General features: G+C 44.7%; 1 protein-coding gene across 3 annotated transcripts in view; it reads right to left on the reverse strand.

Annotated features, from left to right (window-relative positions):
* Positions 1-18,899, reverse strand: part of Piwil4 (piwi like RNA-mediated gene silencing 4) — a 47,647-nt gene that overhangs the window by 14,268 nt on the left and 14,480 nt on the right. For all 3 annotated transcript variants that reach the window (XM_031343989.1, XM_031343988.1, XM_031343990.1), the window contains 8 exons: positions 18,581-18,661; positions 17,241-17,438; positions 15,650-15,761; positions 9,673-9,796; positions 7,849-7,966; positions 5,042-5,153; positions 3,254-3,438; positions 768-840 (listed from right to left, as the gene is read on the reverse strand). In XM_031343989.1, the coding sequence (XP_031199849.1) occupies positions 768-840; positions 3,254-3,438; positions 5,042-5,153; positions 7,849-7,966; positions 9,673-9,796; positions 15,650-15,761; positions 17,241-17,438; positions 18,581-18,661 (1,003 nt within the window). The remainder of the gene's footprint in view (positions 1-767; positions 841-3,253; positions 3,439-5,041; positions 5,154-7,848; positions 7,967-9,672; positions 9,797-15,649; positions 15,762-17,240; positions 17,439-18,580; positions 18,662-18,899) is intronic.

Below are 18,899 nucleotides of genomic sequence, written 5' to 3' on the forward strand. Positions count from 1 at the left end.
AAGAAACCAGGCAGAGGGGCTGGAGAGATGTCTCAGCAGTTAAGAACATCGACTGCTCTTCCAGAGGTCCTGAGTTCAATTCCCAGCAACCACATGGTGGCTCACAACCATCTGTAATGGGATCTGACACCCTCTTCTGGCATGTGTCTGAAGACAGCAACAGTGTGCTCACGTAAAATAAATAAATCTTTAAAAAGAAAGAAAGAAAGAAAGAAAGAAAGAAAGAAAGAAAGAAAGAAAGGGAGGGAGGGAGGAAGGAAGGAAGAAAGAAAGAAACCAGGCTGAGCAAGCATGCATCATCAGCTCCTGAGTCCAGGTTCCTGCCCTGCCTGTGTTCTTGCCCTGGCCTCCTTTAGTGATGAACAGAGCTGTGAAAGTATATCCCTTAAATAAAATGTATGTGCAGGGAAAGTATATCCATAAGAGAAAGAGAGTCTGCTGTCTGACTAATTGTCTGTCTGTATATAACAGACAGAGATGACTACCGTGGTCTTTAGGGGAACTGAACAGGCATGTGAGCAATTGCATGCCCATGCCTAGTAGATGAGTAAAATACACATTTTTATTATAAGTACAAAGCTTTCTGGTAGCTGTATAAGCCCAAAAAGCCCTTCCCTCCATGGTTGCTTTGGTCATGGTCTTCATCACAGCAATAGTAACTCTGATTAAGACAGACAATATGCTCAGAACCTTTTTTTTAAAAGACATCAGACATAAAGGAAATATAAAAATTATAATCTAAAACCCAGAACACATCCCACACTCACCAACTGAACATCAGGGTCGACGTGCAGCTGGATGGCTCGAAGGAATGCTGCTGGGTTTTCATCCACTTTTATGCTACACAGAAAGTTGTCTTTTTAGTGCACTCAATCAGTCATAGGGTGTTAGGAAAAGAACAGATGGGCTCTTCAACAGACCAGCCATTTTATGGAAAAAAAAATCCTTAGAGAGAAACGAGAACCTCTCATATCTAATGCGTTTCTCCAATGCACGATGTGCCAAATACTCCATAATCAGCCAGTGAGCATGTAAAAATTAGTAAAAATAGAAATGTTCTCAGTTGTACCAAATCCCCTTAGTTAATTGATTTGCTATTCAAAATTGGGTTAAAAGTGAACTTCTGAAATTACAAACCCGTAATTTCAAATGTCTGAAGCAGGCCCGAGATTTCCAAAACGCTTTGGGAATCATTAATTAATGACCAAGGTTTTCAGCCCATCTGTATGAATCACAAAGGGGGTGGTGTTTACTCTTTTGTAGGAGCAGCTCATTTGAAGCCTGTCCTATTTAGCTCTAATCAGCCAATCAGTCAGCAGCTATTTGTCAATTAAATAATGATATCAGGGCTAGAGGCTACAGAAAGGATTCCTACATACAAGGACTTGCCAATCTAGTCTGTACACGTGAAATAAAATCATCTGCAGCTCCCCCCCCCACCCCCGCCACCGCCCTGAGGTGGGAGAGGGACAGAGAAGGGGAAGGAAGAGTCTCAGTCGGTTGCAGTTTGAATACAGTTGCCCAGCAGGTGGCAGGGCTCCCTGCCTCTTCTAACAGCCACCTGAAGGGCTGCACTGCATTGGTAATTCAGTAGTTCTGGCTTTTCTGAAGGGAATCTCTCACTCCAGCTCAGACACACTCACCACCAGACAGACGTAAATCTAGCAGGCAAATGGATACTTCATAGACGAGACAGAGTGGAATAAAACAATGGCACAGGATGGCTCTTGACCCAGTGAGATCCAAAGACTGCCCTCCCAGCCCAGGACTGGGTGTAATTCTACCCCATCTCCCAGCTTAGAGAGCCCTGAGCAGGGAAACTCGAAGCACAGGATTTGTCAGGAGATTCAATGAAAAGAGGAGAACACTAAATATGATGTAAATAAGGCTCAGGATTTGCACAGTACATATGCTGCTGGCGTAATTGATTAGTTACTGTCAGCTTTCAAGTACATCTAGTTCAAGTGAGATGTGGTCAATTTCAGGGCTAAATGCTGTTCAGTTTAGAGCTTGAGTGTGTCTGGACACATGTCGCCCTAGTAAGTCTATATTTTCCTCATCTCTGGCAGCCAGCTGAGTATCTAGTGCACTGTAGTTGCTCCAGAAATGCTCAAAGCATGAAAGGCAGGACTTGGTTTCGGTTGGTTTTGGTTTTGGTTGCTTGTTTGTCAGAAAGCCATCTTAACACTAATCTTACTGTAACTTTCGGGAGCCTAAAGTCTATCAAATCAGTCAGGAAATGCAATGTTTACTTTTTAAGATCATGTTTGCTATTAGTTGTATGATAACTGGCCAAAGGTTAACAGTAGAGGAGGCAGGGGCTGGAGAGATGGTTGAGAGCACCGACTGCTCTGAAGGTCCTGAGTTAAGTCCCAGCAGCCACATGGTGGCTCGCAACCATCTATAGTGAGATCTGCCACCCTCTTCTGGAGTGTCTGAGGACAGCTACAGGGTAGTTACATAACATAAATAAATAAATCTTTTTTTTAAAAAAAAAAAAAGAAGAAAAAACAGTAGAGAAGGTACCACATAGACTTATTGAGGATGTATACCCAACTGACATGAGAGACTCCAAGGGAAGGAGACTTCCTTAGACATACTACAAAACCAACTTTACAAAGATAAAATTAAATGTATTCCAGGGTTCTTAAAGATTTACTTATCTTCGTTTTCTATATATGAGTGTTTTGCCTGCATGTATGTGTCTGGGTACCTTAAGAGTCAAGAAAAAAACCCATCAGATGCCCTGGATCTGAGTAACATAAAGTTGTGAACTGCCATGTGGGTGCTGGGAATTGAACCTGGTCCCCTGGAAGAGCAGCCAGTGTTCTAGACTGCTGAGTTGTCTCCAGCCCCTATATTTTAGTTTTATAAAGCAATTTAATAAATATAAAATCTAACTTCTTGTGACTATTTCTAACATTTCAAGAAATAATGCTAACGGCCTCGAGAGATGAGTCGGAAGTCGTGTGTTGCTCACAGAGAGCTGAGATTCATTTCCTAGCGCTCTCACCAGATAGTTCAAATTCACTCTCAACTTCAGCTCTGAAGGCTCTGACAGCTCTGCCTCCCATGGCCACTCCCCCTCATGCACCCAAACCTACACAGCTATGTGGACACAGACATCATTTTACAAAAGAAAACTTTAAAAGAGAAACATTACTAAAATAAATGCTTGATAGATATACCAGGCATCACTTCCAACTTTCAAGACAAGCTAACAGATGGAAAAAATACACTGTGGTACACTCACATTTTTGGGTAGCCCACGTTAAATCCCATGGAACCTCCGACTCTCCTCAGACAGCTCAGAAAGGCTTCAATCAAGTGCTCAGTCCTGTGACAGCACACGATCAACCATCTATTCAAAGGCTGAGAACTCAAAACTTTGCAAGATCGCATATCTTTGGACCAATCGGCAGCAAATGCAGGTTGACACTGAGAGAAAGCAAGATCATGAAAGGACTGAGCTAAGTTATTCAGAGAGCAATTTAGACCATTTGTCACAACGGAGCAACTGAAAGACAGGTGGGGCTTTGTCCCTCTTCTCAGAACACACAGGCTTCCTGGGAAAAGACACATCAGGATTGATGTGCCCTGGGTGGGGGGCATTGGATGAGACATGCTGCTGGTGTCTGCCTGGGAGACCTCTCACTGTTTGTCCTTCCTCTCAGGCACTCGGGCATACAGGCTGTCCTTTATAGACTCCTTACTTAAAGCATTCGATAAGGAGCACTGACGCCCCAGGTTCACCCTGCTTTGTGCATCAGACGGGCAGGAAGGTGAGACCACTCTAGTGAGAAAAAGACGAGGCCCATTGTGGTTTCACGTGTGTATTGGTGTGTGTGTGTCTGTGTCTGTCTCTGTGTGTGCTCGTGTATGCTCAAAGGCCAGAACTCAAAAACTCAAAGATTCAAACCCCTATGGATCCCCTGTCTCTGTGCCCCAGTAGGAGGATTACAGGTGTAAGCTGCTGCACCTAGCTTTACATGGCTGCTGAAGAGCTGAACTCCGTCCATCTGAACCATCAGCCTAGCATCGAGGCCACTGGTGTTTAAGTCTTACAGACTCAAATATGGAGCAGCAGAGAGAGGTGCTGAGAGCCAGAGGCAGCATGGGCAAGTTTAGAATGCCAATGGCTTTGTCAAACCCAAGGGACTTTCTCTGAAGCCCTGAGTTCCAGCCACTGTCGCATGCATTAGGTATGCAGCTGGGATGCAGCGATAGGAGCTGTTAACACACAACAGAAAGGAAGGCTGGCCCCTAAGTAGTTCCCCTGGGGACTGAGTTCATCCTGGTGTGCAGAAAGCCCTGCCCATGCATGCACCAAGCTGCTGCAGTCATGCTATAGAGATCATGGCCCAGGACCAATGCCTACAGACATTTAGTTCACTGGGTCCTGAAGGTCTGGCTCTAGAAAAGCCTGGGTCAAGAAGGTGATAGATAACACAGCCATCTGCAGTCAGTCAGGTGGCCTCTCCCTTTGGCACCTGTTTCATCTCTTCCACCAAAGTCTGGATGGAGGGTGATTTGTCTCTTCATGTGTCGGCCCACAGCCACTGCTGTGTGCGGTCTGTATGAACCGCCTACCTTTTGGGTGAAGCTAGCCAATGCTAGCTATTAAAGTCACTCTCCACCAGAATTTACTTTGGTGGTCATGCTTCCCTGCTTGCTTGTTTTCAGTTGTTTAAGAGACACAGCTAGTCATAGGCAGCCGTGTGTGACTTGCAATGGTTTACAATACCAACTACAGACAGACCTAAACCATGCCCACTGGATGCTGCTAAGTCCACACAACTAAACTGACACCAAAGACAAAATTCAAAAGAAATGTGCAGTCTCAGGATAAAGTCAGGGCTGGGGCTTGGGTGCACTCGTGCAATCGCGAGTGTGCGCACGTGCGGGTGCACACATAAACACACACAGAGGCATGCACGCACGGACATGAACACGCATGTGCAGCAAGCCCCATCATCTTGGGGAGTGAGCGTATGTACACAAGTGGAGCAAACACTTGCAAATGAAGAGAATGACTACTCACTGTGTGGTCCTGCAGCAGGATTTTTTCAGAGGGAACAACCCGGCCAGTCAGGGATAGCTGGCTTCCAAAATGTAATCCCCAGGACTCAAGCTCAAATCGAGCCACTTGATTCCTGTCAACAGTCATTTACAATCACTGAAGTGTGTGTCTTCTAAAGGTGTTTAAATATCAAAGATATAATAGCGACTTGCTGAATTATCAGATGACAGTCGCCTATTTATCATGATATATGTAAAATCAATGTATTTTGGGCAGCTCAAAAGAATTATGTCAATCACTGTCCCCACCAAGAACAGGAAGGAGGGAGGCTTGAGGTGGGGCAGAGGAGTTCCGGAGGGGGGGGAGGAAGGCTTACAGCCGGGCACAAGGAAAACCCAGTGTCACTCAACATCTATGCTTCAGTAACAGGTGACCTTGAGCAAACGTACTTTTTTTTTTTTCAAATGCTTTGGCCTCCTGACTGGCAAAATGCAGATATTGTATCATATACTTCTCAAGATTAAAAATGTCAAGACATGAACATGCTTACCACAGTGCTGCATAAGACAGCATCCTAAAATGAACTGTTTACCAGGGATTATTTGGCGTTTGTATGTGCAGATTTCACTTGGGAACATTTGAATGTGTCGGCTTGGGAAATAATAAAGAATGGGAAGGTAGGAATTTAGCTTTATCTCCCAGACCACACACAGGTGTTGTACCCATAAACTCACTGCAGGAGAGCTAGCTACCTGCACAAGACTGGGCCCATCTGCATGGACGGGGTGTGGCTCAGGACGTGGCTCAGGAGACCTGGCCCCTCCCCCTGGAGCTTTGGGCAGTTAACAGCTGCTGGGCGAAGGGGAATCATCGTTCTCACTGGTATAGGCATTGCTGAGTTGTCCTGGCTCAAATAAACAACCCCCCTACTTTTGTAGGCAACTCCGACAAATGCAATGGGGCCCACAAAGGCAAGAAAGCATAAGGAAGAACTTGAGAAGAAGGCAAGGTTCGGTGGGCGAGGCAAGGACTACACAGGAACTATGAGCAAAGTACATTATACATGTATGTATTTCACACACATGAAAGTGTCAACGAATAAACATTTTTAACACACACACACAGCTTCAGATAATCCAAAGGCCACACCTGGTGGGAGGAGGACTGAGGAGGCTAGTCTGAGCAACTGAGCATCCTTAATGTTTCTATAAATCTCTCCATTTGTGACACAGGAGGCTCTGATCAGCTTATGGCTTAGCTCGAGGGATCATGACACGGTGTGCTTTCACTGAGCTCCATGAGGTCAGTGAGCTTGTTCATCGTCCTGTTTCCTCCAAGCTGCCAAGACTTTACCAGCCAGCACCCCAGAGGATGCTGGTGAGTGCTGTGAAAAGTCCTGCCCCATTCCCTAGATGGCGCAAACCCGTCACAGCTCTCTCTCCTCAGCAGGGACTTTTTCTATATGCTACAGCTGTCCTCACACTGATCCTTGCCATTACTAAGTTGCTTCTGATGTCCTCTGCCCACCGCTGAGGCTGTCACCAACCCAGATATGATGAGCAGGAGGTACGTGGTGGGGATACGGCAGAAGACATATGCACATCCCAGTTTAAGGGGCCAAACAGGATCTCTTTATATAATGCAGGTATACATCAGGAAGTATCTACAAGACATGGTCAAAACTGTACCCACAGAGTGGGTGCTACAAAGCCGGGGGTACGATAGAGATGCACATTTAGCATACAAAAACTTTAAATGAATGATATTAGAAAATATGTCTGTTGTGTCATTTTCCTGAGAAGAATGGGATTAGACTATGAATTTGCAAATATCTGCAAAATTTATATCATCCCCTGGAATATAGTCATTCATTATTAACTTATTCGCCTACTCTCTATTTTCTTTTCTCATTTTTATTTTGCTTACATCACTTTTCACCCTGATCTAGTATTACTCAAACATCTTTAAAGAAAAACAACCATCTACCAGTAACTAGGGGCCACCAAATCTAAAAGTGAGCAGCAAATTCAATTCAGAATTCTCTAGCAGTCGCATTAACAGTTAAGAGGTGATAAGAAATTACTTTTTTCTTGTTTGTTTGCTTTCTCTTTTTTTTTTGGAGACATGGTTTCTCTGTGTAGCTTTGGCTATCCTGGAACTCACTCTGTAGACCAGGCTGGCCTCGAACTCAGAAGAAATCCACCTGCCTCTGCCTCCCAAGTGCTGGGATTAAAGGCGTGCGCCACCAGCTTCAAAATGTTAACAAATTAAAATGTGCCACTAGGCACACTTCAAGTGCCCCTCAGCACACAGGGTCACAATCAGCATAGCTTTAGGGAGGCAGAAGGGAGAAGAAAGCTCTCCTCACAAGTCACAGGAGACCGTGGTGCAGGCAGGAGGAGCCTCAGAGACGGGCTGAGGAGAACAGATATTGTGTTCATCCAGATTTCTGAAATTCTCATCTGGATCTGATCATCCCTCACCACTGGGACTCCTGGGAGTCTAGAGTGTTATATGGTTTCTGTTTCTATTTCCTTTTTTAATATGACCAGTAACCCTTTCTTCATTCAAAACTGTACCCAGAATGTAATGTGTCCTCTGGAAGATAGGAAGGCTGTGCCTGGTCAGGTACTATCAGCGGTGACCGCTGAGATTTTGGCTGTAGCTCTGGGCTCTGGATTTGGGTATTTCAAACCCACAGGGCCTTGCTCTGAGTTGTCAAGATTCGACATTCTTGTCAACAAGTGAACAGAATAGCATCAAAACCATCCAGTCCTACACACTCAGCCCCCGAGCTGGGCACAGGTGATTTCAACTGGTGGCCCTACCTCTGGATGTCATCCACAAGTCGGGCCAGTTGCTGCTGCCTTTCCATAGGACTCAGCCGAGTTTCTTCAGCTACGGCCTTCATCAGGCGGAAATCTGAGGTTGCTTGGCTGGTCAAGCCTGGCAGATGCAAGCAAAGGTGGATGTACAGAGTGAACACAGACAGAGGGGCTGGCCCAGTTTAAGCATGCTTTCCATTCAAATCAGTAAGATGCACCCCCTGCAGGGCACTGTGTAGTAGAGAGGCAAGCCCCAGGAGTCTTGAACACAGTGGGTCTCAGCCTTCCTACTCACGCAACCCTTTAATATAGCTCCTCATGCTGCGGTGATCCCAACCATAACATTAGTTGCTACTTCGTAACTACTGTTATGAATCATAGCTAAACATCTGATATGCAACCATAAGTGGTTGGGAGCCGTAGACTACAAACCACTGCAACAGTTTCTAAGACCTGAGTGTAGCTTTCAGGAATTCTAGGCCAGCCTACTCTATGAAGTGAGTTCAGTGCCAGTCTGGATTACATAATGAAACTGTCTAGTTTTTATTTTTTTTATTTTTTTAAGGAAGTTCTAGGCTGCAGAAATGTCTCAGTGGTTAAGAGTACTTGTTCTTCCAAAGGACCCAGGATTGATTTCCAGCACCCACACAGCAGTTCACACCCATATGTAACTCCAAATCTAGGGGATTCAACTCCCTCTTCTGACATCTTTGGGTGCCAGAAATACAGTTAAGAGCATTGGCTGCTTTTCCAGAGGATCTGGGTTCAATTCCTAGCACCCACAGGTGGTTACCAACAGGGCAGCTAACATCCTCACACGGATAAACATGCAGGCAAAATACCAATATACTTAACATAAAATAAATAAATCTTAAAATGAAAGTTTTCTAGTAATCAAGTTTCTAAAAAGGCAAAATGATGGGTATGCAATTATTTCAAGTAGTATTAACCCATATTTTAAAATGAGACATATTTTAAAATATTACCAGTTAATATTTTAAATACTGAACCTTCATAATCTGGCCTGTGTCTTTCATTTATAACATATCTTATTTCTATTTTTTGGTGGGGAATGCTAGTAACACTTCAAGTGTTCAATAAAGTTATGTAGTCAGGGGCTACGTGTCAGACCTTCAGAGCTTCCAAAAGAAAACCACTGAGAATGAACACCCTCCTTTCAGACACTGGACCCCACTGCGTCTGTCTGCAAAGGGAGTATCTATGACAGACGCCCTTGAAGCAACGCAGACTCAATCATGTGAATATGCTAACAGCACTGCAGACACTCAGGCAAGCTCTATGATTTGGTGTGTACTGACACTCAGGCAGGCTTTACTATATAATGTTTATTGACAATCAGGCAGGTTCTACTATATAGTGTAAATCAACCCTCAGGCAGGCTCTACTATATAATGTTTATTGACAATCAGGCAGGTTCTACTATATAGTGTAAATCAACCCTCAGGCAGGCTCTACTATCTATACATTTAGAATTGCTTTTTGGGAAACTGGTACATGAAGAAACTAAGGGTCATTTTGGTCTCACTCTAACAAAAATGTCATATTATGTTTTCCCTCTACTAGTAAACTTTCAAAAGCACAGCAAAAAGGCATCTTAGCCTCTAGAAATTATCCAGAGACAGATCTGACACCAGGCTGACAGGGATGATGCCCAAGAGAAAAAGAGACTCAAAGGGCACTTCATCCTGCCACTTGACCAAACTATTGCTTAAGATACTTTAAGAGTCACCTGTTCCCCAGCTACACCAACAGGTTGGTGGTCAGCTAAAGCAAGAGGCAGCACTGGAGCTTGACACATAACCTTACCTGTGAGAAAGCAGAGTTCTGGCATCAGGTGGACCATCTGAGGCTCGGAGTTATCATTTCTCTTTCTTTTCAACAGACTAACAAGCACTGGCTGATTTAGGTCAGATAAGGTGATATCATATTGCTGTAAAATACAAGATTAATGACAGGGTAGCCAACACAGAGACTAGCAGAGGGGAATCCCTGGTTACAAGCAGCACAAACCCCCAAATGAGTCACTAAGCAAACCTTTTTACCACTTTCTTTCCTTAACTCATCTCTTATACCTTTAATTATACTTCATTTTAAATTACATTTTAATTTAGTGTGGTGTAGTGTGTGTGTGTGGGTGTGGGTGTGTGTGTGCGTGCAAATTCGTTTATGTGATGACACAATTGTGGACTCCATTGTCTTCTTCCATTAAACTCCTAAAAATTCAAACTCAAACCATTGAAGCTTTGCAGGGACAGTCCACGGCTGAGCTCCTCACTGGCAGGGAGACTCCACTGCTGAGCTCCTCACTGGCAGGGAGACTCCACTGCTGAGCTCCTCACTGGCAGGGAGAGTCCACTGCTGAGCTCCTCACTGGCAGGGAGAGTTCACTGCTGAGCTCCTCACTGGCAGGGAGACTCCACTGCCCCTCACTGGCACTTTATTATCTTTTACATTGCAACACCAGTTTTAAGACTTAATTGCCCTGTTTCCTCTGGGTTTCCTTCCTCTGGGTTTCCTTCAGATTCAGAACAGCCTTCAGCTGCCTATATACACATCGTAAATGACTGAAGCACACACTCCATGCTTAAATAATCTCAATTCACCTTAACAATATCTACACACACATTGCAGGCCAAGATTATACTATACTCAGTTTCTCAAAAGAACAAAAGGGTCTTTGATACCCAGGATGGCACTGTCTATCAGAGAAGAAGATGCAGCCCAGAACTGACAATGGGAGGGAGTTTGATACCGTGCTCTTCGGTCCACTTTTCTTCCTCTATGACATGAGGATTGTCAGAAGTTGACAAGTTCTGCAGGAAGAGCCTACACCGGATGTGTGGTTGATGATGAATTCTCAATGCTCTACTCTCTCCCCTTCCTAAACTTTAATTTCACCTTGCCAAAAGTTTATTTCCAAAGGCAAATCATAACTAATACTAATTTCCAGTATAACTAATGACATGACTGGAATTATAAAATTATAATCTACAAAACACCTAGGAATTATGTTTTACTGACCATCAGAGTTAAAATTAAGGGCATTAGATGCGAACTTTTCTCCAATCCCATAAAGACTTTTTTAAAAAAAATTAAAACCAATTCAGGAATACGAGATTACAGTTCTGAGCACAGCAAATGTTGTGAGGAGAAAAGCCTTTATCAAGAGTCTTTACAAAACTGCACTAATTCAATATAGGTGGCTAGAGCACCTTCTTCCTCCCAGGAACTGAGGTAGACACAGAAAGAGAAGAGAAACAGCCCTTGCCTTTTCTGGCAACTACATTATCTACATAGCAAAGACATACGCATTACAGACCACGCCCATGGGAATGGTCCATGCATAGCAAAGACATACACATCACAGACCACGCCCATGGGAATGGTCCCTTGCATGGTTCCTGCAGGCTCCACAGCTGCACAGCTGGGATTTAACCCTGACTCAGTGTTACACCACAGGGTGCCAGGCTTAGGCTGCTAAGTCAGAGGAGCTTCCGGAAGGAGGTAGAGTCCAAGAATGGAGAACACTCAAGAGTAAGAGAGCCCTACAAGAGTGACCTCCAAAACCAAGCCACTCTGGGAAGTCTCCTACCCATAGCACAGTGCTCCAGAAGTGGTTGTCCCAGGGAAGATTTTACTTTCTCCCTGGCCCTAATTTTCTAAGAATTTTCAAATATTTTTCTTGACATGTTTTAACAGAAATTGAACAGAAATTTAGTGTGCATTTCCTAGTTCAGAAACCTGATGTGATTTTGTTCTCTTCTCTCCATAACTACACAGAGCATGCCAACTCAGAACAAAAAAGGACCAGGTTTTTCCATGTTAGAAAAAGACAGGTCCTAAAAGAGATTTGTTCAGTGTGGGGAGCTGCAGCTGCCACCCTATACATATATATGGAACACCTGGTCTCCGGCCAGAGCAGAGAGCATTGAGATAAACAAGCCTTAGTTGGAAAAGCTGTGTGCCTCTAGTTTGTGATGCAAGCTGGCATGATTTTCCCGCAGCCTATTGTGCTTTGTCATGTAGCTGATGCTGATTGGGACCAGGGAAAGTATTTAACCCATAAGGGCTGGGGGCTGGAGATAGATAGTAAGTATGTAGGAAATAATGAGTAAGTATGTATAGATAGATATTAAGTATGTAGAGAGAGAATATAAGAAGTAGTGAGTAAGTATGTAGAATTGGGGCTGGTAATGGGATAGGAGAGAAGATGTAGATATAGAAGTAAGATGTAAGGATAGATGTAAGATATAGAATTAGGAATAAGCATGTAACTAATAAGATGTAAGTAGTAATAAGTAAGATGTAAGAAGAAGATATAGAAGAATATAAAAGAAGCTAGCTAGTAAGAAGAAGTAAATATGAAGGTTCCTGATTAAACTGCATGGAGAAGGGCTTGGTGTTTGCCTCCTTACTTCTAACTGGACGGGTAAGGCGGCCGACAGTTCAGAACACTGATGCAGTGCAGAGGCCCATCCGTTTAACAAAGTGTGGGTTTAATGTACACACTGAGAGTACATATCACACACAAATTACCTTACAAGCTACTGTACAGTCAGGATTCCAAAGGACATCTCTGTTCTAAAGAGCATGTGCCCCAGGAGCAATGTAACGCACTGGTGCAGGTGGGTGCATGCTCACCTTTTACAGAAAGTAAGGTGGGAAAGCTTGTAACAGACAAGGTAACGTGCAGGTATCAGGCTACAGGGCTTGGATGCATCATTACTGGGTGCGCTGCTTACACCACACCATGAAGGAGACAGGACTCCATAGCAGTGAGCTTAGACAGGCCCCTTACTAAGCCCTGAGTTTAGTGTGTGCATGTGACTGAGGAGGTGATGCACTGGTGCAGGAGGGTGCATGTGACTGAGGAGGTGATGCACTGGTGCAGGTGCAGGTGATTAAGGAGGTGATGCACTGGTGCAGGAGAGTACATGTGACTGAGGAGGTGATGCACTGGTGCAGGAGGGTACATGTGACTGAGGAGGTGATGCACTGGTGCAGGAGGGTGCATGTGACTAAAGAGGTGATGCACTGGTGCTTGTGAAAGAGGCAAAGAGGAGAAAGAGGACGGCAAAAGGATTTTCCAGCTGAGACTCACAATCCTAAGGAGAAATAGGGGAGTGAACAATATCTGACTGAGACACCCACAGGACACTTATGCAAATAAAATGTTGAGGACATGGTAGTGAGTGTGCTAGGCAGAAAGGGGGTGCACTGGTGAGTCTAATGCAGGGATGGGGGTGTGCTAACTAGTCCAATGCAGGAATGGGTGTGCAACGGCTAGTCTAATGCAGGAATGGAGGTGTGCTGGCTAGTCTAATGCAGGAATGAGAGTGCTGGCTAGTCTAAAGCAGGAATGGGGGTGTGCTGGCTAGTCTTAATGTCAACCTGACACACAGTAATGTTTCCTGAATGGAGGAACCTCTATCTAAAGAATGCCTCCATATAATCCAGCTGTATGGTTTTTTTGTTGTTGTTTTGTTTTGTTTTCTAAGTATTTTTTTAATCAGCGATTGATATATAAAGCAAGCAAAGCAAACCAGTAAGCAGCACTGCTCCACGGCGTCTGCATCAGCTCCCGCCTCCCCAGGTAGGAACCCGGTATGACCTCCTGTCATGACTTCCTTTGATGATGAGCAGCAATATGGAAGTTTAAGCTAAATAAACCCTTCCCCAACTTGTTTTTTTGGTCATGGTGTTTCACTACAGCAAAGAAACCCTAACTAAGACAAGGGGCAAGGCAAACTTAGTGGGTCTGAGCAGTCTCAAACTACAATGGAGAGAGCAGCCTTGTAGGAGCCATAGTGAATGACAGTTCTTACGGAGAAGAAAGAAGAAAATGTCAAAAGAGGAAAACCACAAAGGATGTGATGCAAAGGTCAAGTAAGGAAGGGATCAAGTCAGCAGGAGGTCATGTTCTCAGAGACCTAATGCCACTGTAATATACAATACGGTGTTGTTAACTACAAACTTGCCCCAAGTAGTCTAATAACATCAACCCTTTCTGGCTCCTGACTTTGTTCAGGGATTTCTTTCCTTTCCTCTCTGTCCTTTTTTCCTCTCCTGTCTACTGTTGGGGTGTTGAAGGAGTGGAAGGAAGAAGAACCCACAAAGTAGCCAAAAGCAAGCTACATCTCCTTCAGCGTGGAATACCAGAATGCATTCCTCCTGTCTGACTGTGCCTTCTCCATCAGCCATTCTCTTACACCTCTCTCTACTCTGCCATTCCTGGCTTCTGGCAACCTCTGTTCTACTGGCTAAGTAAATGGATCCAACTGTTTCCTATTCTAAAGAAGAACTGTGTGTGTGTGTGTCCCTTTCTGTGCCGCATTTCTTTCATTCAACAAAATGATCTCAGGGATATGATGTATAAATATCCCAAATATACATCATGGAGATGTGTAATTATCTACCCATGAAAAAACAAAATAATTACTGATAAAAGCCATGGAAAGCTGCTTAGGCCAAGAAAGGTTGCACAGCTTTGACCTTCATGGAGCTATTTCTGTAATGACAAAGCCAGATGCATGACCAGTGACACCCCCGGAAGGAAGAACTTCGGAGGACTTGGAACCACCGCAGCCGTTTTCCAAAAGTGGCTAAGGAAGAAAGCACTTCCCCAGGAGATGTGTGAGGACCAAGGATCCAAGTCTCAGTTTTGATTTTTAATTCCTCTGTGAGATATGAGAAGTCTGAATGATTACAGTGAAGACACTTCTGCCAGAAGCCTGGAAGGTGAGGGCCATAGAATTGTGGTAAATGAACAGGGAGCTTCCAGGGGCAGCAAGATTGCTCGAGTGTCTGCTATGGGATAGAACCCAGCGGATAACCCAAGGAGCCCAAAAATAGTTCAAAGTGTGACTTGAGGAGACACATGTTCAGGGGGAGGGTAGACTGTTCATGCCCTGCCCTCAACAATGAGGCTGAGTTCAGGGAATGCAAGCCTCCTGAATGTACCACGGGCTCCCAGGAGCCAGCTGCCTGGCTGAGAACTGAAGGTTGTTCACTGTTTGCCTGGCTTAAAGGGATATCCAGGAAGGGGAAGCATGCGCATGAACCTTCAGAGGGAGAAACTGAGTCAAGAGCCACAAAAGGCCAGTACTTCAGAGCACAGAGGTGAGTATGGGAGGGGCATGGGGAAGACTGCTGTGGCCAGAGCAGAGCGTCATGAGAAAGTTTACAACTAACTCCTAAGACAATAAACTCCTGGAAACTTTACAGCTTGAGTGTGACATGATCAGATATGATCTTAAGGCCAATCACTACAGGAAGAAAGAAAATAGGAAACAAAGTGAGGATCTTAGCCAAGCCAGAGACAATGAGGGTGGCGAAGGGACAAGCAAGAGAATGAGTTATGTGTGAGGTAGCCTCACCCTGTCAGGGTAATTTTCTGGAAGGAATACTGTTGTGGTCTACATCTATGAAGTGCCCTCTACAGACTCCTGTATTTGAATATTTGATACCAACTGGAAGTGTTGTTTTGGAAGGTGGTGGAAGCTTTAGAAGGTAAAGTGGGTCATTAGGGCTGCTCAGGCAGTCCAGTGAGGCTTTAGCCCAGCTCCACTCTGGTCACTTGTGCAGTGTGTCCAGCCAGCCTTCTGCCTCCTCACTGTGGTAGAAGGATCCTCTGGAACTAGAAACCAGAAGAAACCAGCCCCCCCCTTAAATTGTTTGTTGGAGAGGTCACAACCACAAGAAAAGTGACTAAAACAGAGAAGGCTGTCTCTAGGCTAAGAAGAAAGGAGACAGGAGGAAACTTGAAAACAAGAAAAACTCCTACCTGCTTGTAGTAATCCACATACGTGATCTCTGAGCCATCCCGCTTCTGAAAGGCATGCGTGGGCTTCACAGACCAGTCAATGTCATCGATACGATACGTTTTGTTGTTGTATCTGGTAAAGTTGAGACACTTAGAAAGCACTTTGTCAAATCACCTTAGGTGCATGGCTACCACACCACAATCTTGAGTCAATTCAAAAATACAAGATCCACACCTGACATTATGGAGGATACTACACGAATAGTCACATCTTTGTGTGGCATGATCAGCTCTCGACCGAGAAGAGTGTGAACTCTTCAGAACTCAGGACGATCTCCACATTCCAACAGACATATTCAGCAAGCCACACCCCACAGCGTTTGACTCAGCCAGAGTCTAGCCCTAGGTAAGTCATTCTCAATGACTTCCAATGATAAAGTTCCATTCAGCTTCTACGCCCTCCCCTGGTGTTACATATCAACTCCCAGGTAGTCTTTTTGATAACAAATATCAGCACAGCTGGCCAATCACACAATTCCTGTGCTAACCTCTCTCCCTGGATTGACCTGTAGCAAAACTGAAGAACCAGTGGATTAGACAATTCCGAGTGTGCCTTCCCTCTCAGCACTATGCTCTACTGTGCCCTGGCCTACAGCGGAGACCTCCAAGGCAGGCTTTCTAGAGCTCTAGGTACCTTAAAGGTGTCTCTGAAAGAGTGTAGTAAGCCAATGTATCAAAATATACCTGCAAGGGCAGGGGGAGTGCTCCCGTGCCTGCCAAGGTGAAACCAGCTGGGCTGCCCCTCTGCTAAGATGAAAGTCCAGACCAGGCTAGTCACTGGGATGGTCCAGGAAGGAAGTCAGTCTTTGACAAGCTTTGGAGATCCCAGGAAGATGCCTAACCTGCCAGTGTTTGATCTGGCTCAGTGGTCACTGAAGGCAAACTATAGCCATAAACCTAGAAGCTTGCTTAAAGGGCCTCAGACTCTCAAGGGGACAAGCAGTGGAGTGCACATCCTCTCATGTAACACAACACAATGACCATGAAGGGCCTAAGCAAAACACCGAAGGGAGTGCTCAGAGGAGGGTGGACAGTTCTAACAGGGTGGACATGTGGGGCCCTCAGGAGCTTCAGAGCTAGGTTTGGGGAAGCAGATATCTGAAAGGGGGAACCAGACACTAGGTGCCAGGCAGAGGTACTGAAGCAACAAAATGCAGGCTGCTGAGAGCCAAGTAAAAGATAGCAAGAGAGCATAGGCAGACATGTTGACTTGGGATGCCCCAGAAGTCAGCTGTGACTACAGAGGACAAGCAGACCTTCTATAAGACTGAGCCAAGTCTGTCTGACAAGCAGGCCTTCTATAAGATTGAGCTAAGTCTGTCTGTCTGTCTCTATCTCTCTGTCTCTCTCTGTCTCTCTCTGTTCTGTCTATCTCTGCCTCTCTCTCTCTCTCTCTCTCTCTCTCACACACACACACACACACACACACACACACACACACACACACACACACCGAGCCACCACGTACTCTAACCAATGTAGTAGGAACACTCTGGATCCCAAACCTAGATAACCTATCCATCCTAGATAACCATCAGGGGCCACCTCTTACCTGGTAAGGACAATGAGCCCCACTAGCTGTTTGTAGCACGTCTCAGTGAAGCAAGACATGCCAGTTCTGAGAAGGAGATCAGTCATGAATTCCAGAACGGTCTCATTGCGGAGGACTTTGTAGTCCATGTCAGCATTGAACAGAAGTTTGCTTTCAAAGTGGGACACGGAAATGGCAAACCCAGGCCACAGGGACAATCTTCAACAACAAGTAAAGAACAGTAACAAAACAATATTTTTAATATTAAAAATATACTCCCAGAAAACAGAGGCTCTAACATGGTGAACTTTTGTTCCACTTCTCCTAAGGGGCTGTTTTCTTGGTTTTGCTTTGTTTTTGTTTATTCTTCGGTGTCCTTTTTTCCAGTTACAGGCTGAAAACATTGTTTTTTGTTTATTTGTTTGTTTGTTTGTTTGTTTATCTGGAGTTTCTTTAAACATAGACTTAGGGTAAAATTCCAGTGAATCAGAATTTCAAACTGAGCCCTTCCACTTGGTAGGAGCTGCCCTGGGTGTTGTAGGGTATTCACCAGAACCTCTGTCAGATACCCTGGCTGTGCTTGTTGGAGATTGGTTCTAACACTTTGATTCAATTGAGAATCTGTGCGTTTAAACACTAAAGGTCCATGCCCCCAATTGGTTTTTGATGGATCAATAAAGACGCCAATGGCCAATGGCTAAGCACAAGGTAGGACCCTCAGAGTTGCAGAGGGTTAGGACACAGAGAAGAATGGGCAGATTCACCATGACTCAGAGAAGGATGGGGCGAAGTTGAGGCAGGAGATGAAGCCAACCAGTCATTAGAGATTTCAGGTTGGTGGCAAGTGGCCACTTCCCCCATTGGGCCTGAAGTAGCAGGGGAAGGTTTAGGAATGCCCAGCCTTTGAAGTAGCCAAGGCATTTAAAAATAAGCTAGTATGTTTGTGTCTTTCATTCAAGAATCCATAGTTCCTGGGCAGGTATGCGAGTGCAATCTGCTGGGAGCCAACGCTGTGTAGTCAAAACTCACTATTACAGTGCTAACCTCCTTTTCAGCAAGGGGACAGGACCACATGTGTTTCAGAATGAAACATTCTGCTTTTATTGCTGAATATACACAGAAAACTGAATTCTGAGTCCATTCTAGAATTTTATGACCTAATGAACTAACCAAAGAACACAAACTTCTTGCTTCACACTGGGTTCACTATTCCCCAAGATAAAACAAAACAAATAAAAGAACACTTTGAAAATTACAAAAACCCACTGCATTCCATATTCCAGACATTCTATCCTTCACCAGAGGCAAGTGACACTTATATCTAACCATTTCATAGGAACAGGAAATATAAGCAAACTTACTTGTACTGGGGAATCTCAACTGGTTCTGAAGGCTTATAGAAGTTCCGTCCAATTTGGTACATTCTCAACTTTTTAAAGATCCTGGAAGTATAGTTTTGGAATTTCTGTAATACTCACAACAGTGTAATTCAACATTTGGGGGCTGGGGAGATGGTTCAGTGAATAAAGTGCTCATCCCATGGGCATGAAGATCTGTGTCTGGATCTCCAGAACCAAGGGAAGCCAGACACAGCAGTGCAGATCTATAACAGCAGTCCTTCTAAGGGGAGATGGAGGCAGACACAGCAGTGCAGATCTATAATCCCAGTCCTCTATGGGG

This window comes from Mastomys coucha, unplaced genomic scaffold (genome assembly GCF_008632895.1).
Source record: "Mastomys coucha isolate ucsf_1 unplaced genomic scaffold, UCSF_Mcou_1 pScaffold23, whole genome shotgun sequence".
In the NCBI taxonomy this organism is placed as follows: domain Eukaryota; kingdom Metazoa; phylum Chordata; class Mammalia; order Rodentia; family Muridae; genus Mastomys; species Mastomys coucha.